Here is a 19,574-nt window from a genome sequence, read left to right as displayed (position 1 = left end):
GCACAAAACCACAAACATACACAGGTGAGGTAATTAGTGTCTCAGCAGAGCTGATTATCCACCTCTGTGGATTTCCACATAACATGTACTGTTGGTGGCCCTTGTGGACAGGGTTGGGAAGCCCTGATCTAGATGAGAGGTCCTCCTCAACACAGAGTTGGTTGACAGAAAGAACACGGCCGACCATTTGTGCTTGGTTAGATATCTGTCATATTGTACATAGCTAAAACAACATGATTTTACTAGTACACAAAGCCACCCCACCTTGCTAGAAAGCTGCTGGAAGTTTTTTTTTTTTTTGGGGGGGGGGGGGGGGGCATTTAGGCCATCTTAAATGGCATTTTAACAGTTCTCTTATTCCCAAAACAGCTGGAAATGTGTAAAGAAAAGGTATGTGTGGAATTGTCTTTGTGAAGGGAAGTCACTTGCAGCTTTACTTACAAAAAAATGTGACTCAGTTCAGGTGCGCTTAAAGGCGGTAGTCTAGGTGAAGGGATCCAGCAGGAAACCTCATGGGCCAACGGGTGCTTCCTGCTCGTGGCAATATGGTCACCACCACTAATTTGTAAGAAATAGGGGGCCCCGTAGGGAATGCTATTCACACCACCACCTGAACAGGTTTAGTAAACTTGCACGAGTGGAGGCGGTAGCTGAAGCAAGTGCCATCACTGAAGCCCAACGGTCCAAGGGGAGGGTCCTGGTGTTCAAATTTAGAGTTTATTTAATGTTGATCCGAGATGAACTTTTACTCATTGCATAATTGTGTTCCTTTCCTATTGTTTATAAGGCATTCCTCAAGCCAAATACTTTTTTTGTTTTTGTTTTAATACTCTAATTCCCTATAAACTAAAAAAGCCCCACCCACAGTTTTTCAGAGAGCCTTGGCAGTAGCAAGGGCTCATGGGAGCTCAGTCTGGGCAGGAGGAGGGGGAGGTGTTACTAGCCAGAGATTTCAGAGGCAGAGGGGAGGAGGGGGATTAGGTTTTTTCACAGTCTGAGTGCTGATGGTGCAGATAAGCCTGCCTCTGTGTAATGTTTACAAAGAACATGGCTGCTGTCATTGTATCACAGGAAGAAATAATCATATTCTATTAAAGCTGTTTGCAGATAGATTTGCTGTGTAAACTATCTAAACTTTAGATAAGATATATAGACAAGTTACTTGTTATGGTTAGTTTTTCATCTTGGATCCGCTTTAATGGATAGTTTCCTGCTGGGTCCCCCATTTCTTACAAATTAATGGTCGCTACCTAAATCAATGGTTTAATAAGTGGATAAAGGGCTGAAGCAGAGAATTGGGCAGGAACACCCAAAACTAACATGGGTGGGAAGCAACATGAACCTTGAGATATTCTACGGAATAACGTTTTTACAAGCTGCCAAGAGCCCTCCTGGTGTTTAAAGGGACTCAGAGCGGATAAATTAAAAATATTTTATACATACCTGGGGGCTTCCTCCAGCCCCATCCGCTCTGATCGCTCCCACGTCACCGTCCTCCGCTGCCTGCAGCTTCGGGAACCGGGTCCAGTCACTGACATCAGTCGCAGCCAGCTATGCAGGAGAAGTGCGCGCTCTACGTATCTCTCGAGCAGCTGCTGGAGAGATACGCAAACATCACACTTCCCTTATGTGAGACTGGCTCCGACTGACGGAAGGGTGGGGACCGGTTCTTGAAGCTCCTGGAGGCAGCGTGGGAGGAGCGATCGGAGCAGATGGGACTGGAGGAAGCCCCAGGTATGTATAAAATCTTTTTAATTTATCAGCTCTGGTACACTTTAACTCACTTGGTTGAAGAGCGAAGGTGGGAGGCAACTGAGAATAGAGAGACAGGAACAGAACAAAATGTGCCGCAGCTACTGGATGAGCAAACGCTATACAAAGGACCATAATATTTTTAACACAAGACCAGGTCTTCATCCATCTGGAATGGGCCCCTGCAAAATTAGAAGAGGTATACGTAGGACATTGGCAGGTTAGTGCCTCGGATTGAGGGACAAATAGTCAGCACAGCAAACGGTCTCTTTCTATGCATCTTACACTTGAGGACCCACTAGCAGCAAATGTTGGCAAGGGCCTCCAGGTTCCCTCACCACACGGACCAGCCGGCAGTCGTTGGAGGACACATCCCTGGGCGTTTTATCAGAGAGAAGTCTCCTGGACAATGTACGAGTGTCCAACATCAGGTCGAGAAAATCCAGAATAATTCTCTTCCATGTCTTCTTTCTCGGTGGGCTTCAAAGTCCCATTCAGAAAACCATTAGAGGATTTCTCGTCTACTAAGGGCTTCGGAGAATGGTGTTCATCCTGTTAAGAGAGAGGGAATGCCCATGCTAGATTAAAGAGAAACTTCTGCCTAAACAAACATACTGTCATTAAGTTACATTAGTTATGTTAATTAAAATAGATAGATAATATAATCTCTTACCCACTGTTTTAAAAGAACAGGCAAATGTTTGATTTCAAGAGGGCAGCCATCTTTTTGGTTAAAAGGAGGTGAAAGGGAGCATGAGACACAGTTCCAACTGTCCTGTGTGCTGATCACCCCTCCCAGTTGCTAGGCAATGTGAACAACAACATAGGTAATCCCATCATGCTTTGCACAGCATCAGGGGAAAAAAAGCCTGGGCAGTTTTCTTTGATGGGTGGAGCTTAGCTAAAAATTCAGCTAATGATGCTTTGCTAAGAAAAACAAAGTTCTGATGCTGTGAAACTGTTAAACACCTAACCTTTTCAGTTCTGCTGAGTAGATTTTTAGTCCGGAGGTTCACTTTAAGCTTCCATGGCTCTGAATCACAAGAAGTTAGCTGCTAAAAAAAAATATTTCTCCTAAATGAGTGGAGCTCCAACCAAATTTTTATTGTTCTTTTAGCTTTCATAATGTGTGTATGAAGGGAGGGTGAATAAACACCCTGCAATGAAATACACAGAGACCACGGGAGCCCCAATAGTGTAAAGTGTAACACAAGGGTCAGAACAGTAGTGTAAGGAAAGGTGGTACTCACAAAGGGAGGTTGCAGGAGGGGCAACCAACCACAAGAGGCAGGTGGAGATGTGTAACGACTACAACTGGGCGTCCAGGGCAAACTCCTCATGTAAAAGAATCCACTGCTCCTGGTGATGGCAGAACCCCAACAGGGGCCAGAGAACACCCCTCTAATGGACTGTGAACAAGCACAAAAGGGAGGAGAAGAGATGCCCAATGGTATACTAAAAATAGGTTTAACACCAAATAAATGAGAAAAGGAATGAGGTGGCTTGCCCTCAATGAAGACAAAACTCGTATGATAAATGAACTTTATTACACACTGTTCATTTATCCTGAGTTTTGTCTTCATTGAGGTAAGCCATATCATTCCTTATCTCATTTGCTTTTTTTTTAGCTTAGTTGTATTATTGCTTATAGCCCTGGGCGCCTCTTCTCCTCTCTTGTTTTCATAGAGTGAGTTAGGACCTCTGTCAGCTCTGGTAGGATGTGCCCCAAGATGTAATACAACATCTAAAAACTGTTTAGAAGGTAAAAGCTGGCTTACCTCAAAGACGTCACCAACAGCATATTGACTGAAGTAAACAATATTTATTAGGAACGCTACAGACAACACATTTCACGGGCTAGATATCACTTCCTCGGGTCACCAATTAGTGTGTTATATGTACAAGCAGATAGCTTGAAGCGCCTGCAAAACATGTCTGTAGTGTTCCTAACAAATATTGTTTACTTAAGCCAATATGCAGTTGGTGATTTATTTGAGGTAAGCCACCTTTCATCTTTTAAACTGTTTTTAGAAGTTTTCTTACACCTGTGGCTCCTGCTCCCACCCCCTTTATGTTCTGACTCCTACAGTCTGAAGACAAGTTGTTTAGGTGATACTTTTAATATTTAAACTGTACAAGACTTCTTTGCAAGCTTTCAAAACTTTAAAGGGTACCAGAGATGTACACTAGCTGAAAAAAAACAAAAACTAAGCTTGCACTTCTCCTACACTGAGACTGGCTCAGACCGACGGAACAGCGGGGAACCGGTTCTCGTAGCTGCGGGCAGAGGAGGACAGCGGCGTGGGATCGATCAGCGCGTATGAGGCTGGAGGAATCCCCAGGTATGTATAAAATCTCTATTTTTTCAGCTCTGGTTCCCTTTAAATTTCTTCTTCAGGCAAATGCAGAACTGGGTCAGAACTGTAAAAAGCATACTTTGGTTGTCATCCAGTTTTGTCTCATGCCTGATGAATAAACGTAAAGTTACAAAGGCTTGCAAAGAAATCTTGTACAGTTAGTCATTGAGAGAACCAGAGGGCCTAAAAGTTATTTAGGCGATAGGGAGTTCCTTTCTCCACAGAAGCAGAACTGTGGTTGCCGTTGCAACCACCCAGATTTGTGAGTATCATCCTTGCACAATTGTCCCATTTATCTGACATAGTATAATATATAGGGCTCCTGGTGTCTCGGTTTTTTGTTCTCTCTGGACGGCACATGTAACTTCAGGTACCCCTATGTGATCCCTGCCTTGTTCACAGATATAATCAAGAGAGGATGTTACAAAATCTCACTAAATTGAGATAGATCGCACTAATAATAAAAACACAGAACAAAAACAATATGCATTAACTTAGCAAAGTGGGGAAACTCCAGAAAAAGTTGGAAAATGAATCAAGCAATCCACCCTGACCAAAATAATGCAGGCAGAGACAGCAATACAAACCTAAGAGAGGTTCCCTCCTGCTGTGGAGCTGAAAATGTTGCTTTTTATGGCCTTTGCTGCACCTACTGCTCCCTCCCTCCCCAATTCCCAAACCTAATGGAGGAACTGTAGTGAAAAGAACACACTGAATATTCACTATTTAGTGAGTGTTTGCCCATTGTAAAATCTTTCCTCTCCCAAATTTACAGTCTGAGGGCCCGTTTCCACTATAGCGTTACAAAATCGCCGGCGAATCACCGCAGGCAAATCGCATGCGGGTGCGATTCCGCATGCGTTTTTTGCCGCGATTTCGCATGCGATTTCGCATAGGTAAGGCTGTATGCGATTTTAACCATGTCACTGCCTGTGTGAATTAACATGGGTACCTATGCGAAATCGCATGCGAAATCGCGGCAAAAAACGCATGGGGAAACGCATGCGATTTCCCTATTAAATACATTGCGTGCGATTCGCCTGCATTCCACATGCAGGCGAATTCTGAGGCTCCTACCCTGCAGATTTTTTCTGCACAGAAAAACGTGCGGGGAAACGCACAAGTGGAAACAGTCCCATCCACTTGTACTGACTGTGCGAATCCGCATGCGTTGCCCGCATGCGGATTCGCGATAGTGGAAACGGGCCCTGAAATGTATCTATACGGAATGTTCGTTACTAACAGTTCTATGCACAGAGGGAGATGCTGCTTGCCTGGCAGTTGGTAATAGCTGTTATTTCCCACAATGCAACGAGGTTCACACACAGCAAACTGTCAGGACCTAGATGCTGACATCACACTGTGGGAGGGGTTTCACCACAATATCAGCCACACAGACCCCCCCTGATATGCTATTTGAGAACAGGATACGGTTTCTTGTAGGAAAGGGCGTATCAGCTACTAATTGGGATAAAGTTCAATCCTGGATTACAGGTTCTCTTTAAGGGGCAGCACCTCCGAAGCCTTTTGAGTCCGGCAGTAGAAAAGCACAATATAACCGTTTTGTTTCTTGTCTTGTCTAATTAAGGTGACCCACCAGGAAACCTCAGAGAAGTGCTGCTGCTAATAATTAATTACGGCAAACTCAAGGCAAACACAAGTTGAAAGCCCCAAACAAGTGTAACCATTCACTGAACATGTTCCCCTGATTTAACATCCAATCATTGTATTAATTTCCAATTACCAGCTGTAGCTCTGAGACTTGTACAGAAGGTGGGCGTGTCATACAAGTGGGTGTCGCATGCACGTCTCCAAAAGAGTTAAATTGTGACTATAGCCGGCGCTCAGTAATCTCCCCCTAACTTAATAATGCATAAAGCTTATCAAAAATTCCATAGAAACACTTCAGCTTTCTTTTGCTGCAACTCTTGGAAAGGTTTTGTGAGTCTGAACTTGTAAGGTTATTTACTGAAACCGTTAAAGGTGCCTGTAAATCTAGCGATTTACGGGCAGATCTGTTTCCGATTGGAAAGAGATCTGCTGGTTGCCCCATACACTGTGGGAAAATTCCCAATCTTTCAGCATGAAATCTCTTGGGAATTGGACTTATGACACTGCACCTGCCGCCTGGCCGTCTCTGTCCCTGTAAATGTAACCCAGTGACACCAGCAGAAACATAACACTTGTAATTGACATGTAATACATGAATACAGGACAGCTCAACACAGACAATACAATGTACCTTTAACAGGGTGGACTCGTCATGCTGCCCTACCTCTGGTTTGTGGGGCACCCCGAACCGCAGCTTCTCCCGGTAGCTCTCCGGCAGGAAGAACAGCAGCTTGGGAAGGACGAGGTACACCGTTCTGGGGTTCACATCCTTCCCCTTCATTGGGCCTGAGAAGTACAGAAACAACAGTTATACAAGGCGACATGTGACAAAAATAAAGAGGCTAGGAGCAAGTTCAGCACATATTTTATTAAAGTGGTACGAAACTCAATATTTCCTCTTTGTTCTAAAAGATTATTTACAGCATAAAACCTATTACCACAAAAAAAAAAAAAAAATATGTAGAACAACAGCATTCAAACAGTTAAACGTTTTGTTCTTCAGTGGAAAGCTGCTGGCTGCATCCAAAGAGGTGATAACATTATCTTTTTGTTTACATTCCTTTCTCAGATGCATTTAGTAAACATTAGCAAAGTGCAGAAACTGAGAAGTAGAAAGAGCTGAGAAGTACGCTCTAGATAGATTTTTAAATATACAAATACAGCTGCTTTGCAATAAAATGCAATGACAGCTTTCAGAGCAGATAAACTGTACTTTGGGACCTTGTAGTTTGTAGACAGACAATATTACTGGTGCACAAAATAAAATATGGCAACTGAATGGATAATAAGTAGAAAAACAGGTTCTTACTGAATGTTATGTCAGAGTTTTATCCCACTTTAAAACCGAATTGCTCGTTTAGTGTAATTTTAGTGCAGTGTAATGCATGAAAAGATTTTGTAAACAAAAAAAAAAAAAAAAAAAAAAAGTTTTGAAAAAATAAATAGAACACCTTGCTACAGCAATTCATTAACCTCCCTGGCGGTACAATAAATCCGCCAGGGGGCAGCGCAGCACATTTTTTTTAAAACATGTAACGGTAGCTAGCCTAGCGCTAGCTACATGCTTCCCCCCTCCCTTCGCTATCCCTCCCACCCCTCCGATCACCGCCGGCACTTTTACCCTGCAGGGAATCCCGTTCTGAACGGGATTCCCTGTATGGGCTTCCCCGTCGCCATGGTGACAATCACGATGACGTCACTGATGTCAGAGACGTCATCTGGCATTCCGATCCACCAATCAGCGCTGCCTGGCACTGATTGGCCAGGCAGTGAAAGGGGTCTGGGAGGGGGGGGGGGGGCGGCGCGGATAGCGGCGAATCGGCGGCGATCGTTATGCACACGCAGCTAGCAAAGTGCTAGCTGCGTGTAGCAAAAAAAAAAAAAAAAATGTAAAATCGGCCCAACAGGGCCTGAGAGGCACCCTCCGGCAGTTTACCCCGTGTCCAGCACGGGGTTACTGCTAAGGAGGTTAAAGGGGTTCTTTCGTGAATGAGGAAAAAAATAAAAAAGTTGTTGATGCATAAACCATTAAGCATCCTTCTAAAATAGTGTAAAACGGTTTGTTTGTTTTTGAAAAAATGAATGGTTTCATCAATACAACATGTAATGTAAACAGTGACGGATGACAGACTTGGAGGCTAATAAATTTGTTAGGGTTTTTTTATTTTTATTTTTTTTACTTTCTTTTCACAACCATAACTCCTGCCTAAGTAGTTTTCAGTGGTATAACCCACTTCTTGCAGGAATCGCTGTTATAGCCCTAACAGCTGAGCTGCTCAATATGTGTTTACATTGTTGCTAGGCAACCAGAGGCCGCTGCAGAGACTGGTTTGTGAAAAGAGTCATAAGCTGCTGGGAGAATCAGTCCCATCTAGATTGTAAGCATTTGGGCAGGGTCCTCCTCCTTTTGTGTCCTACCTGATCATGCACCTCCATTACTGTGAACCCATGCTATGCATCTGAGTGAACCTAACTTGCCGAATCTCCATGCTTCCCTCCAGTGACTGACTAAGCATTACCTGGTACTCATACTATGGTGTGTGATCTGGTTTTCTTGTATTCCTGTATTGTCATATTGCTGTGTCACCTCTAAATATTGTCTGTAACCTAAACTAATGTCCAGCGCTGCGTAATATGTTGGCGCTTTATAAATACAATAAATAATAATAATCTACACCATATGATTCTTTGTCAGATTCGATTCAACGCCTAACATAACAAATGGATTAGCTTCCAAGTCCACCATCTGTCACGGTTTACATTACATGTTGCATTGATGAAACCATTCATTTTTTATTTTTAAACTGTTTACACTATTTTAGAAGGATGTTTAATAGTTTATACATAAACCACTTTTTATTTTTTTTCCTTATTCGCTAAAGAACCCCTTTAAAGAACCACTATCGTGAAAAAAGTAGGCATTTAAGATCTGACAGAACCAACAGGTTTTGGGCCAGTCCATCTCCTCATGGGGGATTCTCAGAGTTTTCTTTGTTTTCAACAGCATTTCCTGAACAGCAGTTGCTAAAGTCTAACTGACAGAATAGTGTGCAAGTGTGTCGGGAGGCTGGCCGGTATCTTACTATTTTGGCAGTTAAACTGCTTTTCAGGAAAAGCTGTTAAAGAGAAACTGTGACCAAGAATTGAACTTTATCCCAATCAGTAGCTGATACCCCCCTTTACATGAGAAATCTATTTCTTTTCACAAACAGACCATCAGGGGGCGCTGTATGACTGATATTGTGGTGAAACCTCTCCCACAAGAAACTCTGTGTACATACTCTTGGCAGTTTCCTGTCTGAACCTTGCTGCATTGTGGGAAATAGCTGTTTACAGTTGTTTCCATCTGCCAAAAAAGCATGCAGCAGCTACATCACCTGCCAACAGTAAAAATGTCAGAATGTAAATCAGGGATTTAAAAGAGTTTACAATGGGCAAACACTGACTAAATCATTTATACATAATCATTGTAAAAATGAAGCACGTTTTATATTACATTATTTTCACTGCAGTTCCTCCAACGAAAACGCTGAGAATCCCCCATGAGGAGATGGACTGGCCCAAAACATGCCGATTTTGTCAGATTTTAACTGCCTACTTTTTTTCAAGCTAGCAGGCAGACATGGCTTTAGCTGACATAGCAATCAACCACTACTTACTCACCAGCCTATGCCATTAAAGAGGAAGGACTTCAGACTGACTAGGCCAGGAGTGTCAAACTCAAATAATCTAAGTGGCCAAAATGTAAAACATAGTGTAAGTCTCGGGCCAAATTGTTTATTAACCACTTCACCCCAAAGGGGTTTTTACCCTAACGGACAACAGCGATTTTGCCCTTTCCGTGCTCATCCCTTTCATTTGCCAATAGCTTAATCACTACTAATCACAATAAAATGATGTAGATCTTGTTTTTTTCACCACAAATTGGGCTTTTTTACGGTTATTTGCTTTCAGTAATTACTTTGTTTTCTATGCATTGTAAAAGGGAAAAACAAGGAAAAAATGAAAAAAAAAAAAACACACTATTTCTCCAATTTCATCCCCTATAGTTTTAATATAAACCCTGCTACTGTGCATAAAACCCACACATTTTATCTGCCCGTTTGTCCTGGTTATCACATGATTTTAATTATGTCCCAAGTACTAAGTATGGTGACAATATATTATTTGGAAATAAAGGTGTATTTTTTCCATGTTTTTTCCCCCCACAATTTTCACGTGCACGAGCGCAGGAACGCACGTGCCCACGCGGGAGCGTGCACATGCACAGCGGCAGCAGCTCCACTAGACTTATAAAATGTCCTGGAGCCAACAAGAGGCTCTAGCAGGATGTTTTTGTAAGTCAGCTTGCCATTAAGTGGTTAAGCTTTAACATTTATTGAACATTCTCAAGTAAAGTGGCGTATCAATAGCGACCGTGTGTGGGGAGGTAGCCTGGATGACTTCCCCTCCCCCTCCAGCAGAATAGCGCAGTGGAGCAGTGTAACATTTACCTGCCCCAGTGTTTTGGGTCCCCTCTGATCTTCCTCAGAGCCACAAGCTCTATGCTTCACACCTCTGGCTCCTCACGCATGTCATGTGATCGAGAGCTGGAGGTGTGGAAGTACAGAGCGTGCAGCTGCTGAAAAGAATGAAAGAAAAAACACAGCACTGGAGCAGGTAAATATTACACTGATCCGATGTGCTACTCTGCTGGAGGGGGAGGTGCAGGGATCCAGGCCACCTCCCCACACACGGTTGCTATTGTTACGCCACTGTACTTGAGACGGTTTACTGAGACTGCTCTATGTGGAAAGAGGATGCCGGGGATGGGGTGGAATGGGTGTGTGGTTGTGTATGTGTTACTAGCCACACGGGGGCTAGAAACACAGTCATCCTCTAGATGGGAAGGCAGTGCATGGTTCTTTTACTGGCTACAATGATGTACATTTGAAGCTCTTGAGGGCCACATAAAATGGCAAGGAGGGCCTATGGGCCTTGTGTTTGCCACCAGTGGACTAGGCAGTGAGCAGGGCGGAGTCAGTCACAGAGTATGAACTGACTGGTACAGAAAGTAAGTTTCCTTTTTATACAGAGGAAAAAACAGTTTGTTGGAGCTGTAGAAATGACCGATATCTCTCCCAGGAACTAGAGATTCTCAATGAGATGCAAACACTGGCTTGCATGCAAATTCAAAGCAGCCTGGAACTGGGCCAATCAAAAGGCACTTCCTGTTGATTCCGATTGGTCCATTTCTAAGAAGCAAAAAATTTGCATTAGATCTGCAAGCAAGCCAAAATTCTGAGCAGCTCATTGGCCAGGTATGTTTGCAGCTCTGTGGTGGGAGGAACTAAATAACCACATGGTTTCTTCTACAACGTACATGGGAGGAGCTTCTTCCCCCACCCCCCTTACCTGTCAGCAGGCTGACGATGATGCCAACAATGACGACGGTGGTGGAGTTGTGCGCACTGTACCACATGTACGACAGACTGTAAAACTTCTGCAGACCAGTCACACTGCAGGGAGGGAAAACACAAGAGGCATAAACCTTCTGCAGGATCAGGAAGGGGAGGAGTCCAGCAGGAAGGGGAGGAGTCCAGACCACTGTGCTGAATCAAACCTGCTGTAAGGGAATGCTAGAGGCCAACATACCGAACCTCCTCCTGAAATAGTTTCTGCTGGGCACCTCCATAGGCCGTAATGTGAATAACGGCTATAGCGACACTCAGTCACTTGGCCTCATTAAAAGATGGAGCCCAAATTACTTTAAAAACATCAAATTAACTTAAAAGACTCCGGAGTTAAGCAGCGCTACAGTTCCGGTGCTCCCCAGCGTCCCACTGGCTGCCTGCAAGTGTATTGCAGACCCAAGGGCGGGGTCAGCCTTTCTGCACATGTGGACACGTGCGGGCGCTCATCACTGGGTGTGTGCAGTACACATCCGTTGACATGGGCACATACACGCACAGGTCGGCAATCTTTACAGCTGCCCAGCAGAACACCGAGGAGGACCGGAGCTGCCACGAAGGAGTCAAATGATTTCTAGGGGCTGAAAGAAGTGCCAGGTAAGTAAAAATAGATTGTGCTGTTCACTTCAGGAGTCCTTTAAAATCAGCGTAATTCAACCACTAGCCAGAGCTGGCAGCTGAATTACATTTTTCCCCCTGGGTTAGTGGCAGCCTGGAGGGGGAATAGTAATTCATGCCGACCAAGACTTTTGCAGCAGTAGGGCGAGCAGTTTTTCAGCTTCACACTGTACCCATATTTCCAGGCCCTGTTTTTGTATTTAAGCGCCACTTACACCTACAGCTGTTTTAGTCTCCACACCCGTGTCTGCCAAGTAAGTATAAAAGGCATTAAGTACAAAGTTTTGGCTCAGTTTCAACTTTCTACTTAATTTGAAATATGACAGTAATTCAAAGTTGATGCAGAAATATGCAAATGTTACTGAAACTTGAAAATGGACCAGTGAAAAGCTTTCAAAGTATTTGATTAGTCCATTTTACAATAGATTTTCATAATTAGCATAATTCTGTATCATAATTTGCATAATTCTTAAAATGATTTTTACTTTAAGGCCCAGATACCGAGATTTGTCCTCGCACAATCCCCACAAAGATATACACCTTTGCTATACCATCTATCTATATAGAAAAAGTAGACAAGGAGGTGGGACTTTAACAGTAAGGGGAGGAGCAATGGAAGCCTGTGATGCGAGAAGTCCATCCTGGATTACTAGAAGTCCTGCCTACCTCCTTACTACTTTTGAGTAGACCGGAAGTGACATCACTGCCATCAGGAAATTCAAAGCCTTTTTTTGAATTACATGTACATGCAAGATTTGTAAAATGGAAAGTGAACCTTCTTCAATTTGCACAGGACAGTCTGAGGCTCAGAAGCTGCAAGCCGGAAAGGTCTATTTCTTTTATCGTCTCAAAACATACTGGTAAATTATGGTAACTGGTGTCCAGCCAAGCTAGTCCCAGGCACTTTGTGGGACTGTGGTAAGGCCATTCCATTGGGAACTTTGTTTTTTTTGCAGTAGTTTATGCCTCTGCTCCTTGCACAAGCAGTTACACGCCGAGGCTTCCGTTGGTTAAGCAGGGCACTTCCAAGCACTCTTAACCACTTGAGGACCGTGGGCTTTCTACCCCTTAAAGGGAAGGTCCAAGCAAAATAAAAAAAATGAGTTTCACTTACCTGGGGCTTCTACCAGCCCCATGCAGCCATCCTGTGCCCTCCTAGTCACTCACTGCTGCTCCAGTCCCACGCTGGCAGCTTGCCGACCTCGGAGGTCGGCGGGCCACATTGAGTACATTTTTATGCATTTCCGCTAGTGCAGGAACATTAACACATACATTTTTACGCGTTAGTGATGCAACGCGTAAAAATGTACGCATTAAACCAGTAATGCGTAAAAATGTATGTGTTAATGTTCCTGCACTAGGTCGGCAAGCTGCCAGCGGTGGACTGGAGCAGCAGTGAGTGACTACGAGGGCACAGGATGGCTGCATGGGGCTGGTAGAAGCCCCAGGTAAGTGAAACTCATTTTTTTTATTTTGCTTGGACCTTCCCTTTAAGGACCGGCCACTTTTTTTCCATTCAGACCACTGCAGCTTTCACGGTTTATTGCTCGCTCATACAACCTACCACCTACATGAATTTTGGCTCCTTTTCTTGTCACTAATAAAGCTTTCTTTTGGTGCTATTTGATTGCTCCTGCGATTTTTACTTTTTATTATATTCATCAAAAAAGACATGAATTTTGGCAAAAAAATGATTTTTTTAACTTTCTGTGCTGACATTTTTCAAATAAAGTAAAATTTCTGTATACATGCAGCGCGAAAAATGTGGACAAACATGTTTTTGATAAAAAAAAAACCCATTCAGTGTATATTTATTGGTTTGGGTAAAAGTTATAGCGTTTACAAACTATGGTGCAAAAAGTGAATTTTCCCATTTTAAAGCATCTCTGAGTTTTCTGACCCCCTGTCATGTTTCATGAGGGGCTAGAATTCCAGGATAGTATAAATACCCCCAAATGACCCCATTTTGGAAAGAAGACATCCCAAAGTATTCACTGAGAGGCATAGTGAGTTCATAGAAGATATTAATTTTTGTCACAAGTAAGCGGAAAATGACACTTTGTGAGAAAAAAAAAAAAGTTTCCATTTCTTCTAACTTGCGACAAAAAAAAATGAAATCTGCCACGGACTCACCATGCCCCTCTCTGAATACCTTGAAGGGTCTACTTTCCAAAATGGGGTCATTTGTGGGGTGTGTTTACTGTCCTGACATTTTGGGGGGTGCTAAATTGTAAGCACCCCTGTAAAGCCTAAAGGTGCTCATTGGACTTTGGACCCCTTAGCGCAGTTAGGCTGCAAAAAAGTGCCACACGTGGTATTGCCGTACTCAGGAGAAGTAGTATAATGTGTTTTGGGGTGTATTTTTACACATACCCATGCTGGGTGGGAGAAATATCTCTGTAAATGACAATTTGTTAATTTTTTTTTACACACAATTGTCCATTTACAGAGATCTTTCTCCCACTCAGCATGGGTATGTGTAAAAATACACCACAAAACACATTATACTACTTCTCCCGAGTACGGCGATACCACATGTGTGGCACTTTTTTGCACCCTAACTGCGCTAAAGGGCCCAAAGTCCAATGAGTACCTTTAGGATTTCACAGGTCATTTTGAGAAATTTCGTTTCAAGACTACTCCTCACGGTTTAGGGCCCCTAAAATGCCAGGGCAGTATAGGAACCCCACAAATGACCCCATTTTAGAAAGAAGACACCCCAAGGTATTTCGTTAGGAGTATGGCGAGTTCATAGAAGATTTTATTTTTTGTCAAAAGTTAGCGGAAAATGACACTTTGTGAAAAAACACAATTAAAATCAATTTCCGCTAACTTGTGACAAAAAAATAAAATCTTCTATGAACTCGCCATACTCCTAACGGAATACCTTGGGGTGTCTTCTTTCTAAAATGGGGTCATTTGTGGGGTTCCTATACTGCCCTGGCATTTTAGGGGCCCTAAACCGTGAGGAGTAGTCTTGAAACGAAATTTCTCAAAATGACCTGTGAAATCCTAAAGGTACTCATTGGACTTTGGGCCCTTTAGCGCAGTTAGGGTGCAAAAAAGTGCCACACATGTGGTATCGCCATACTCGGGAGAAGTAGTACAATGTGTTTTGGGGTGTATTTTTACACATACCCATGCTGGGTGGGAGAAATACCTCTGTAAATGGACAATTGAGTGTAAAAAAATCAAAAGATTGTCATTTACAGAGGTATTTCTCCCACCCAGCATGGGTATGTGTAAAAATACACCCCAAAACACATTATACTACTTCTCCCGAGTACAGCGATACCACATGTGTGGCACTTTTTTGCACCCTAACTGCACTAAGGGGCCCAAAGTCCAATGAGTACCTTTAGGATTTCACAGGTCATTTTTGTTTCAAGACTACTCCTCACGGTTTAGGGCCCCTAAAATGCCAGGGCAGTATAGGAACCCCACTAATGACCCCATTTTAGAAAGAAGACACCCCAAGGTATTCCGTTAGGAGTATGGTGAGTTCATAGAAGTTTTTTTTTTGTCACAAGTTAGCGGAAATTGATTTTAATTGTTTTTTTCACAAAGTGTCGTTTTCCGCTAACTTGTGACAAAAAATAAAATCTTCTATGAACTCACCATACTCCGTACGGAATACCTTTGGGTGTCTTCTTTCTAGAATGGGGTCATTTGTGGGGTTCCTATACTGCCCTGGCATTTTAGGGGCCCTAAACCGTGAGGAGTAGTCTTGAAACCAAATGTCGCAAAATGACCTGTGAAATCCTAAAGGTACTCATTGGACTTTGGGCCCCTTAGCGTACTTAGGGTGTAAAAAAGTGCCACACATGTGGTACCGCCGTACTCAGGAGAAGTAGTATAATGCGTTTTGGGGTGTATTTTTACACATACCCATGCTGAGTGGGAGAAATATCTCTGTAAATGACAATTGTTTGATTTTTTTTACACACAATTGTCCATTTACATAGAAATTTCTCCCACCCAGCATGGGTATGTGTAAAAATACACCCCAAAACACATTATACTACTTTTCCTGAGTACGGCGGTACCACATGTGTGACACTTTTTTGCAGCCTAGGTGTGCTAAGGGGCCCAACGTCCTATTCACAGGTCATTTTGAAGCATTTGTTTTCTAGACTACTCCTCGCGGTTTAGGGCCCCTAAAATGCCAGGGCAGTATAGGAACCCCACAAGTGACCCCATTTTAGAAAGAAGACACCCCAAGGTATTCCGTTAGGTGTATGGCGAGTTCATAGAAGATTTTATTTTTTGTCACAAGTTAGTGAAAAATGACACTTTGTGAAAAAAAAACCAATAAAAATTAATTTCCGCTAACTTTTGACAAAAAATAAAATCTTCTATGAACTCGTCATACACCTAACAGAATACCTTGGGGTGTCTTTTTCTAAAATGGGGTCACTTGTGGGGTTCCTATACCGCCCTGGCATTTTACAGGCCCAAAACCGTGAGTAGTCTGGAAACCAAATGTCTCAAAATGACTGTTCAGGGGTATAAGCATCTGCAAATTTTGATGACAGGTGGTCTATGAGGGGGCGAATTTTGTGGAACCGGTCATAAGCAGGGTGGCCTTTTAGATGACAGGTTGTATTGGGCCTGATCTGATGGATAGGAGTGCTAGGGGGGTGACAGGAGGTGATTGATGGGTGTCTCAGGGGGTGGTTAGAGGGGAAAATAGATGCAATCAATGCACTGGGGAGGTGATCAGAAGGGGGTCTGAGGGGGATCTGAGGGTTTGGCCGAGTGATCAGGAGCCCACACGGGGCAAATTGGGGCCTGATCTGATGGGTAGGTGTGCTAGGGGGTGACAGGAGGTGATTGATGGGTGTCTCAAGGTGTGATTAGAGGGGGGAATAGATGCAAGCAATGCACTGGCGAGGTGATCAGGGCTGGGGTCTGAGGGCATTCTGAGGGTGTGGGCGGGTGATTGAGTGCCCTAGGGGCAGATAGGGGTCTAATCTGATAGGTAGCAGTGACAGGGGGTGATTGATGGGTAATTAGTGGGTGTTTAGGGTAGAGAATAGATGGAAACACTGCGCTTGGGTGGTGATCTGATGTCGGATCTGCGGGCGATCTATTGGTGTGGGTGATCAGTTTGCCCACAAGGGGCAGGTTAGGGGCTGATTGTTGGGTGGCAGTGACAGGGGGTGATTGATGGGTGATAGGTGATTGGCAGGTGATTGACAGGTGATCAGTGGGTTATTACAGGGAAGGACAGATGTAAATATTGCACTGGCGAATTGATAAGGGGGGGTCTGAGGGCAATCTGAGCGTGTAGGCGGGTGATTGGGTGCCCGCAAGGGGCAGATTAGGGTCTGATCTGATAGGTAACAGTGACAGGTGGTGATAGGGGGTGATTGATGGGTGATTGATGGGTAATTAGTGGGTGTTTAGAGGAGAGAATAGATGTAAACAATGGATTTGGGAGGTGATCTGATGTCGGATCTGCGGGCGATCTATTGGTGTGGGGGGGTGATCAGATTGCCCGCAAGGGGCAGGTTAGGGGCTGATTGATGGGTGGCAGTGACAGGGGGTGATTGACGGGTGATTGACAGGTGATCAGGGGGGATAGATGCATACAGTACATGGGGGGGGGGGGGTCTGGGGAGAATCTGAGGGGTGGGGGGGTGATCAGGAGGGAGCAGGGGGCAGGGGGGGGGGGGGGATAAAAAAAAATAGCGTTGACAGTGACAGGGAGTGATTGATGGGTGATTAGGGGGGTGATTGGGTGCAAACAGGGGTCTGGGGGGTGGGCAGGGGGGGGTCTGATGGGTGCTGTGGGCGATCTGGGGCAGGGGGGGGGGGGAGAAATCAGTGTGCTTGGGTGCAGACTAGGGTGGCTGCAGCCTGCCCTGGTGGTCCCTCGGACACTGGGACCACCAGGGCAGGAGGCAGCCTGTATAATACACTTTGTAAACATTACAAAGTGTATTATACACTTTGTATGCGGCGATCGCGGGGTTAACATCCCGCCGGCGCTTCCGTATAGCCGGCGGGATGTTGCGGCGGGCGAGCGGTGACAGGCGCCGGCGGAGGATCGAGTCACGGATGACGCGATCGCTCCGCCCATGCCCTTAGAAGGACCGCCGCCTCTGTGGGTGAGCCGGTCCTTCAGGGCTCCACTTCCCGGCCGCCCCTGTGCGTTAGGCGGTCGGGAAGTGGTTAATTTGGGTAACCAGAGGTCTGAAAGGGAAATCTTGTCCCTGGGGGCCCCAGATGATATATAAAAAAACACTGTGTCAAACACTTTAAAAGTGCAACCGAGATGAAGGGAAGAAAAGCATTTTTACTTACCTGTGACCCCCTCCAGCCCACTGTTGTCTGTCCGCTCCCTCAATGTCTTCCTGGTCCCCTCTGTTGTGCCGTTTTTCAACCCTGGTAAAGTCGGCGACTTTGTAACTCTGCAGGCACATAATGCTCCCTGCTGCAGGAACATGGAGGCGGTGCAGTACCAGGACCAGCGCATGCGCACTGACCCGCTACTCAGCTGGATTCCAGAAGCACAGCAGATTGGAATGAGAGGACCTCCAGTGAGCAGACAACATACAGGGGGCGGAAGGAAGCCCCAGGCAATTAAAAATCCTTTTGTTCCCATTATCCCAGGTTTACTTTAAAACCGATCTCAACTTCTCAACTTCTGAAGAAAGACCACCGTTGTTAATGCAGAACAGGACACTGACTTTTGTATCTGCAAGGTGGTGAGCGCTGTATCGTTTTGGTGCAATGCAGGACGACTAACCTTTTAGTAGCGGCCCCAGAAGTCAGCAGTGTGGTCATCACAGCAGTGGTGAGGTTCCCCACCTCTGGCGTACTCGTGACATTAAGCAGCGGTGCAGAGGGAGTGGCCGACAATCTGCTCAAGAAACTTCCCAGGCCGATCCAAAAAGCCATGACCAGTCCGACGATCAGACCACTGATGGCTCCCTGAGGGGCAGGAGAGAGAGGGACAAGAGATAGACAATGTGATCAGGTGCCAACTGAAGAAACGTGACATCCTATAGTCACTAACAAACATTACTTTATATGCCCTATTTGCCCAAGGTACCTCTATTCCAGCACATTCCTTCTTCCATAGGATGGCTGCCCAATAAGGTTCAGCGAAAATGTTGCCATACTATAAGCTGAACCACCACAAGAAGGGTTAACTCACCTATGTCGCTGCTGAGCTGCACTCCATCTTCCCGACACTTCCGCCTTCACAGCCAGAAGTCGGAGGATGGAGAGCGGCATGCAGTGCAACAGTGAGAGGCGGCAACATATGCAAAATAACCCTCTGCCACACCATCAGTCATATATACTACAATTTGCTGATTTCCTACATGATGAAATAAAATGCCGTCAGAGAGTGAGGCATTAAAGGGTTATCTCTAAGGGACCCATTTATAAAGCTCCAGAAGGCCTCAGCAGAAATAACAGCAGAAAATGTTCCAAGGACTTAAAGTGTACCTGAGACCAATCAAACGCAATGATTTGTACTTAACTAGGGCTTCCTCCAGCCTCCTGTAGTTTGTGGTCTCTTCGTGTCCATCCAGACCCATCTGTTCTCCTGTTGTCACTACTGTGAGCCTCGTTGGCTCCTGTGCAGTTACAAGCCTTAACTCACCGCACAGAACACTCCGAGACACTAGAGGGAGACCAAGGAGGAACCTGGCCAGGGCAAGTGTGCACAGTAGTCCCCCAATACCGGGGCTGACAGCAGAAGAATGAAGGGGACCGGACAGACACAGAGGGAGCCATGGACTAAAGGGGGCTGGAGAAAGCCCCAGGTAAG

General features: G+C 44.8%; 1 protein-coding gene across 2 annotated transcripts in view; it reads right to left on the bottom strand.

Annotated features, from left to right (window-relative positions):
• Positions 1–307: 307 nt before the first annotated feature.
• Positions 308–19,574, bottom strand: part of SLC5A6 (solute carrier family 5 member 6) — a 102,734-nt gene continuing 83,467 nt past the window's right edge. Inside the window, exons 13-16 of one of the 2 annotated variants that reach the window (XM_068279931.1) lie at positions 18,543–18,727; positions 11,115–11,218; positions 6,352–6,506; positions 308–2,304 (exon numbers count right to left, since the gene is read on the bottom strand). In XM_068279931.1, the coding sequence (XP_068136032.1) occupies positions 2,140–2,304; positions 6,352–6,506; positions 11,115–11,218; positions 18,543–18,727 (609 nt within the window). In that variant the 3' untranslated portion in view covers positions 308–2,139. The remainder of the gene's footprint in view (positions 2,305–6,351; positions 6,507–11,114; positions 11,219–18,542; positions 18,728–19,574) is intronic. The other variant, XM_068279933.1, reaches the window with a different exon arrangement.

The sequence above is a fragment of the Hyperolius riggenbachi genome, chromosome 4, assembly GCF_040937935.1.
Source record: "Hyperolius riggenbachi isolate aHypRig1 chromosome 4, aHypRig1.pri, whole genome shotgun sequence".
Taxonomy (NCBI): Eukaryota; Metazoa; Chordata; class Amphibia; order Anura; family Hyperoliidae; genus Hyperolius; species Hyperolius riggenbachi.
Note: the sequence above shows the minus strand (reverse complement) of the source record. Positions and strands in the feature narration are given on the sequence as shown.